This window comes from Otolemur garnettii, unplaced genomic scaffold (genome assembly GCF_000181295.1).
Source record: "Otolemur garnettii isolate 467f Iridium unplaced genomic scaffold, OtoGar3 scaffold00191, whole genome shotgun sequence".
Taxonomy (NCBI): domain Eukaryota; kingdom Metazoa; phylum Chordata; class Mammalia; order Primates; family Galagidae; genus Otolemur; species Otolemur garnettii.
In genome coordinates this window covers 273558-282228 of record NW_003852586.1, presented here as the reverse complement: position 1 = coordinate 282228, position 8671 = coordinate 273558, and the positions used below count along the sequence as shown (strand labels likewise).

Here is an 8671-nt window from a genome sequence, read left to right as displayed (position 1 = left end):
AAAAGAAAAAAGAAAAGAAAAGAAATTAATGAATTCAAAGATAAAATTACTAAGGATATGGACATAATGAGAAAAGAGATAGCAGAGCTGAAGGAAGTGAAAAAGTTATTCAAGGAGCTTTGAAATACAGTAGTATCCCTCAGTAATAGAGTTGATCAGGCAAATGAAAGGATCTCTAAAATTAAAGACAGGCCTTTTGAATGATTCCAAACATTCAAAGAGGCAGAAAAATGGAAAGCAAAGACAGATCATTCCTTGAAAGAATTGTGGGATTGGTCTAAAAGATCAAACATCCAACTTATATGAATTCCTGGAGGAAAAGAGGATTGTCCTAAAAGTACAGATGTTCTACTCCAAGATATTCTGGAGAATTTCCCAAACATTAAATATAAGCCCTACCCTGTATTTCAAGAAATACAGAAATTTAGACAGTAGACAGTTTCAGAACCCCAGGAAGACTCAATTCAAATAAAGGATCTGCTTGACACATCGTAATTAACTTTGTTAAAGTTAATATAAAGGAGAAAATTCTGCAAGCAGCCAGATATAAGAGAAGCATTACCTACAAAGGGAGAAATATTAGAATGACTACAGAGCTTCCAGCCAAAACTTTTCAAGCCAGAAGAGGATGGTCATTGACCTTCAATATTCTAAAACAAAACAACTTTCAACCCAGGATCTTGTATCAAGTTAAACTGAGTTTCACTTGTGATGGAGAAATCAAATACCTTACTGACATACACGTGTTGAGATAATTTGCTATAACTAAGCCAGCTCTCTAGGAAACACTCATACCCATTTTCCATCATGACTTTGGTAGTCTACCACCAAAGTAAACTCACTCAGAATTTATCAAACAAAACCTATTTTCCACAATGGTGAAAGAATTAAAAATATCCACTGGACCTTTGAAAAATAGGATGACCAAAAAACTACTGTGTTTCCCCCCAGATAAGACCTACCCCCCAAATTAAGCCCTAGCAGGATTTCTATGCATTCATTAAATATAAGCCCTACCCTGAAAATAAGACCTAGTGATAATAAGACCTAGCCATGCCATGCATTTCAGCACGGAGACATCCCCTGAAAATAAGACATACCCTGAAAATAAGCCCTAGTGTGTCTTCTTGAGAAAAAATAAATATAAGATAGTGTCTTATTTTGGGGGAAACACAGTACCACAACTGTCAATTTCCTTGATTAATTTGAATGGCTTAAATTGTCCTCTGAGAGGCATGGGTTGGCTGAGTGGATATAAAAATGTCCACCATGTATTTGTTGACTACAATAGACTCATGTTACCTCAAAGGATAAAAAAAAGACTCAGGGTGAAGGGTTGGGCATCTATAATACGGAAGCATAGAAATCAGAAAAAAAGCAGGAGTTGCAATTTTATTTGCAGATATAATAGGGTTTACACCAACAAAGATAAGGAAAGACAAGGATGGTCACTACATATATGTCAAGGGAAACACTCAAAGATATTTCAATGATTAACATTTATGTGCCCGACTTAAATGCTCAATTTATAAAGATAACCCTAATAGATATGAACAATTTGATATCTTCTTGCACTATGATAGTTGGAGATTTTAACACCCCTTTGTCAGTTCTGGATAGATCCTCCAAGAAGAAACTAAACAAAGAAACAATAGACTTAAACTTGACCCTAGAACAAATGGACTTAATAGACATCTACAGAACATTTCATCCTAATAAAACTGAATATACATTCTTCTCATCAGTCCATAGATTATCCTTTAAAATCAATGTCTTAGGATACAAGTCTAATTTCAAAAAAGTTAAAAGAATAGAAACTATTCCTTGTATCTTCTCAGACCATCACGGAATAAAAGTTGAACTCAACAGCAACAGAAATCTTCATACTCAAACAAAGTCATAGAAACTAAATAACCTTATGCTGAATAATAGCTGGGTGAAAGATGAGATTAAGAGGGAAGTTATCAAATTTTTGGAACAAATGATAATGAAGACACAAATTATCAAAACCTATGGGATACTGAAAAGGCAGTCCTAAGAGGGAAATGTATAGCATTAGAAGCCTTCATCAAGAAAAGAGAAAAAGGAAGGCAACAACTTAATGGGTCATCTCAAGCTACTGGAAAAGGAAGAACAATCCAACCCCAAACCCAGCAGAACTAAAGAAATAACCATAGTGAGAGCAGAATTCAATGAAATTAAAAACAATAGAATCATTCAGAACATCAATGAAACAAAAAGTTAGTTCTTTGAAAAGATTAATAAAATTGATAAACCTTTGATTAGCCTAACCAGAAACAGAAAAGTAAAAATTTAATAACATCAACCAGAAATGATAAAGGATAAATAACAACAGATACCACAGATATTCAAAAAAAGCCACAGTGATTACTATAAAAAACTCTATTCTCAGAAATATGATAATCTGGAGGAAATGGACCAATACTTTGAAGTACACCATCTTCCTAGACTCAACCAGAAAGAATTAGAAATTTTGAATAGACCTATATCAAGCACTGAAATAGCATAAACTATACAAATTTCCCCAAAAAGAAAAGTACAGGACCAGATTGCTTCATATCAGAATTATACCAAATCTTCAAAGAGGAACTAGTACCTATATTACGTAACCTTTTTGAAAATATTCAAAAAGAAGGAATTCTCCCCCTACAAATTCTATGAAGCAAATATCACCTTAATTTCAAACCAGGAAAGGACCCCCCAAAAGAAAGAAAACTAAAGACAAATATCATTAATGAATATTAATGCAAAATATTCAATAAAACCTAGCAAACAGAATTTAATGATAAATTAAAGAAATTATACACCACAATCAAGTTGGTTTCATCCCAGGGTTACAAGGTTGGTTCAACATGCATAAATCTAAAAATATAATATACCATATAAATAAAATTAAAAAACCCAAGGCCATATGATTCTATCAATTGATGCAGAAAAAGCTTTTGATAATATCCATCATCCTTTCATGATTAGAGCATGTAAGAAAATAGGCTTAGATAGGACATTTCTTAAACTGAAGAGGCCATCTTCAGCAAACCCACAGCCAATATCATATTGAATGGAGTAAAATTGAAAACATTTTCTCTCAGATCTGGAACTAAACAAGGATGCCTATTGTCCCTATGCTCTTCATCGTTGTACTGGAGTCCTAGTAAGGCAATAAAAGGGGATCAAGGGTATCCAAATGGGGTCAGAGGACATCAAACTCTCACTCTTCGTGGATGACATGATCTTATACCTAGAAAACCCCAGAGACTCAACTACAAAACTCTTAGAAGTGATCAAGGAAAATAGCAGTATTGCAAGATACAAAATCAATACTTACAAATCAGTAGCTTTTATATATGCCAACAATAGTCAAACTGAAAAAATAGTGAAGGACTCTATTCCTCTTTCAGTGGTGCCAAAGAAGATGAAATGCCTGGTAGTTTATCTAACAAAGGAAGTGAAAGATCTATATAATGAGAATTATAAAACCCTGAGAAAAGAAATAGCTGAAGATATTAACAAATGGAAAAACATACCATGCTCATGGATGGGAAGAATCAACATTGTTAAAATGTCCATACTACTTAAAGCAATATACAATTTTAATGGAATCCCTATTAAAGCTCCACTGTCATACTTTAAAGATCTCAGAAAAAATAATACTTTATTTTATATGGAATCAGAAAAAATCTTGAATAGCCAATACATTATTAGGAAATAAAAACAAATCAGGAGGCACCATGATACCAGAATTCAGAATACTATAAATCTATAGTGATCAAACAGCATGGTACTGGCAAAAAAACAGAGAGGCAGATATGCAGAATAGAATAGAGAATCTAGAGATGAACCTAGCCACTTATCATCATTTGATCTTTGATAAGCCTAACAAAACATTCATTCGGGGAAAGATTCTCTATTTAACAAATGGTGCTGGGAGAACTGGCTGGTGACCTATAGAAGACTGAAACTGGACTGTCACCTTTCACCACTAACAAAAATAGATTCTCACTGGATAAAAGATTCAAACTTAAGACATGAAACTATAAGAATACTAGAAGAGAGTGCAGGGAAAACACTTGAAGATATTGGCCTGGGAAAAATATTTTATGAGGAGGAACTCCCAGGCAATTGAAGCAACACCAAAAATATATTACTGAGATCTGATAAAGCTAAAAATCTGCACAGCTAAGGGAACTGTGAGTGAAGCAAATAAATAGCCTTCAGAATGGGAGAAGATTTTTTCAGGTTATGTTTCTGACAAAGATCTGATAACTATAATCCACAGAGAACTCAAACTAATCAATAAGAAAAAAACAAACAACCCCATTTCTTTGTGGGCAAGAGACTTGAACAGAAACTTCTCTGAAGATGACAGGTGCATGGCCTACAAACACATGGAAGAATCCTCATCATCTTTAATCATCAGAGAAATGCAAATCAAAACCATTTTGAGATATCACCCAACACCAATAAGTTTAGCACACATCACAAAATCCCCAAACTGCAGATGTTGGGGTGGAGGTGGTGAGAAAGGAACACTTCTATGGTGCTGGTGGGACTGAAAACTATGACCTTTTTGGAAAGAAGCATGTATAATTCTCAAGAAACCAAAAGTTGACCTACCATTTGATCCTGCAATATCATTACTAGGTATCTACTAAGATGAACAATGATCATTTTACAACAAAGACATTTGTACCAGAATATTTAGTGCAGCCCAATTCACAATTGCCAAGTCATGGAAGCAGCCTAAATGCCCATCAACCCATGAATGGATAAACAAATTGTGGTATATGTATACCATGGAATACTATGCAGCCATAAAAAGAGGGAGACTTTAAATCTTCTTTTTCTTTTGTATTTACCTGGATGGAGCTGAAACATATTCTTCTTAGTAAAGTATCTCAAGAATGTGAAAATAGGCATCCAAGGTACTCAACACTATTATGAAACCAATATAGAAACACATATCCATATGAATTATAAAAAGTGATAAAAACACAAAGATAATCCAGAAAGAAAGAAGCAGGAGGAAGGTGAGTGAAGGGAGGGCATTTGGTGGGATCTCACCTAATGTGCACAATGCAAGGCTACATTTCAAAACAACTAAGAGTATATTATAAATGTCTTACCACAAAAATAAGTAAGCGAGGTGATGGTTATGTTGATTAGTTTGATTCAAGCATTCCACATTGTGTATAAAATCATAGCATTGTACCCCATAAATGTACACAGTTATGACTTAATAAAAATTAAGTTAAAAAAGAAAGGTTAATAGAAACCCCAATGGGTGTGGTCCCTGGATGTGCTGATCAAATGTCAGCAGCCTCTCGGCCACCACACGCCCCTCACTCTTCTCTAGCAATTATGAGAGACTGGCTGCTCAGCTGGGCTGCTGTAAATTCCCGGTGATAAAGTGAGAAGCTGGAAAGGTACAAGCCTGCCTTCTCATCATTGGGGCTGTTAGGACAGCAATATGTTATAATGAAAAATAAATTGAAAAGCGACTAGAGGAATGATACATGGAGCTGGAGGGAAGCCTGTGCTTGCCCTTAAAACCTGATTTGTATTGTAGGATGTTGAGAGGACAGATTTCTGGGTAAACAAGAGAGGGATGGGGCAGGCTTTCAAAATGTTACTTCCTACAGAATCTAAAAACATGTTTAGACTGTTCCCCCCACCCCCCCGCCACACACACACTTTTTAAGTGACTATGACCCTCAGAGCAAATTATTCTGGTAGCAAACAATTAATGTAAAGAGATTTTATTTTTGAGGGCAAGGTAATCTAAATTCAAATTAAATTTAGGTTACGAAAAGCAAGTTGGTATGAAGAAAAGGAACTGTTTGCTTTATTTGTTATTTTATGCTCAATATTTTAATGCCCGTAATGACAAAATTACCCTGAAAATCTAGCTTTTATAGTTTTTATGTTCAGAGTCTTACGCAGTTTGAATTTTAATAAAATATAATGAAATTCTTGTCAGTGGAATTTAAATAATGGGTTTTTCTATTGAACTCTTTTCACCTGGAATTCTGACTTTGCAAATTGTTTCAAAACAAGATTAAATAGGTTGGGGACTAGAGTATAAATATGGAAATGAGAAGAGAAATCAGAATCCCTAAGGCTAAAAAGCAGAGAATTGAACAAGATTTAGCTACGTTTGTCAAACTGATTAAGACTTTTTCTCTCAGACACTATACAATAAGACATGACTAAAATGGAAGTATTAAAAGTGTTGGTATACATAACCCAAGGCTTAAACAAATACTTCTCAGCCTGTTTTTTTCAACCCACTTCAAGTTTAAAGAGCTGCTGTGGAGAACAGAAGAGACGTATGGTTGATACAGAAAGCCAGGCAGGATCAGTGGAAATTATGAAAGGAATGTAACAGCTTCATTGACAGACGGGTGCTCCCATAAATAGAGGCCTTTAGCCTCAAGCCGCTTGTGTGTGGCAACCATAGAGGCAACTTCTACTTCTAGGAGAAAATGAACTGACTCTAGGAATTTAAACGGAGGCTGAGTGACTGCTGGTTGGAATTTACTGAGTGGGAAATCAACCTGGGGGATCCTTGTCGTTTTCTGCCAACGTTCACACTTCCCTGATCTGATCTTGTTCTTTACTAAGTCCATGCATATTTTCACATGTGCTCTAATAGGTTCTGTTGTTTTTATAGTTAGTAAATGAACAAAAATTCATGTAAATGCTTATAAATTCTTTTACTTATAAGAAAGCACTTCCAACTGGCATCACATCATTAACTAACCTAAGTAACACTGACCTTTATGTTTTAAATTATTTTTCTGTAAAGACACAAAATGAGGGGCCCAAGTGGATCATAAATGCTCCTTCCCTGATACGTGACAAAATAAACACATAAAGTTTAGTCAAAAAACCTCAATAGCCACAAATAGCAAGAAAGAGAGATGGCTTAGTGTTTCAAAAGGAGGAGAGTGAAGGGAGAACACACCTCAGGGGTGGAGTAGAGCTTAACCTTGCCTCCCATCCCGGAAATGGAATGGACACTCAACAGAACCTCAGAAGTTGGAGCACAGCCTGGGTTGACTGACACGGCCTCACCCCCATATGGGGAGCTGCCTCCTTCCACACACCTTCAGGGTGCGAAGATGGACCAGCATGAAGATGGATGGGGCACAGAGGGCCAGCCTTGCATAGCCATGGAGCCCAGAGGGCCAGCCTTGCACTGCGGTTTATGGAAAAAAAAAACAAACAAAACAGTAGGCCTAAGATGCAGTGAGCAGGGACGTACCCCTCACCTCCTATCAGAAAACAAAGTCTGGCCGACACTCAGACTGCAGTAGAATGTCTGTTTCCACAAGGTGAAAAGGAGAAGTTAGGCAGAATGCAAATATGTGGAGAGCAGGGAGGAGAAGGCGGGTTGGGGGGGCCCAGAGAGGGACGGAAAAAGAGGGAGGGGAGGGGGAGGCAGGACATTTAAAGGAAGATGAACCCCAAACTATCAAAAATGGGTGGAGTGGGGAAGGAAATGGGAACATATATAGCACTTCTTTTTTTTTTTTGCAATTTTTGGCTGGGGCTGGGTTTGAACCTGCCACCTCTAGTATTGGGGCCGGTGCCCTACTCCTTGAGCCACAGGCACTACCCAGCTCTTCTAATTTCTTTATCTTTCTGGGTTGGGAGCCAATGGGCAGTGTCTAAAAGAAAATTTATAATTAAAAATGACTCATTTTAGTATTCTTTATAATTATTTTTTTTAACTTTTAGAGAATAATGGTAAAAAATACTTTATGTGACCTTTAGAAATTCTTCATTTAGATTGTTTCTCATATTAAAATTAAATTTAATATTTTTATAATTGAAATAGAAAGTAGGATGGTACTATTTTTCTGGAAGTAGTTCCTTTGTATGGATATGAATATATATGCATATGCATCTACATAAACTCATACACATGTATGAAATAAAATTTTCATGAAATACTATCTGCCGAGATGGACTTCGATATTTCAACTGTGTTCTCTTCTTCCGTATTTGAAAGCAGTGATTAGGTTGGACCCTATAGTTTGTAAAACACTACACTTTACTCTGCTGCCTGCACTCATGAACTCTTTTGTTTCTTAAAAACATAGACAAAATTATTTTAAAGTATAAAATTTCATAAGTTTTGCAACTATCTCAATTTTCTTTTAAGTGAGAATACCCTGAAAACAGTCATTTCTCTTCCTTTTATCACAAAGAAGAGTTACAACAGTAGGAGGAAAGCCTGTGGCGAGGTGGCATCTCGGTGGCTGGTTTGAGCTCCCTGGCCCTCGGGCCAGCTGTCAGTGGTCAGCAGGGCTGGACCTTCCTACCTGTGAGTCACAGTAGAGAGGAGGTGAGTTCACAAAGCAGCACTTGGAGGCGAAGTCAGAGCGCTTCTCCAGCAGGGCCTCCAGCTCAGTGGGCTCAGCGTCCGGCAGCTTTGCCCGCAGTCGCTCTGCCAGTCTGAAAGGTGGTGTTTGCATAAGTTTTACTAGACGTATTTTAAACAAACATTTCTAATGCAAAATATTAACCATTTCATATCTTTTACAATAGAAAATTGAAAAGAAGACTTACCTTTCTCACAAAATTCTATACTTGTGGAATAATTTTGGGGGAGTCATTTTGGGGTCAGAAAATGAAATCTGTGCCT

General features: G+C 36.5%; 1 protein-coding gene across 2 annotated transcripts in view; it reads right to left on the bottom strand.

The window, feature by feature from the left end:
- GC (GC, vitamin D binding protein) overlaps positions 1–8671 on the bottom strand; it is a 50803-nt gene that overhangs the window by 8519 nt on the left and 33613 nt on the right. For both annotated transcript variants that reach the window (XM_023507588.1, XM_012812162.2), the window contains exon 11: positions 8349–8481. In XM_023507588.1, coding sequence (XP_023363356.1) covers positions 8349–8481 — 133 coding nt within the window. The remainder of the gene's footprint in view (positions 1–8348; positions 8482–8671) is intronic.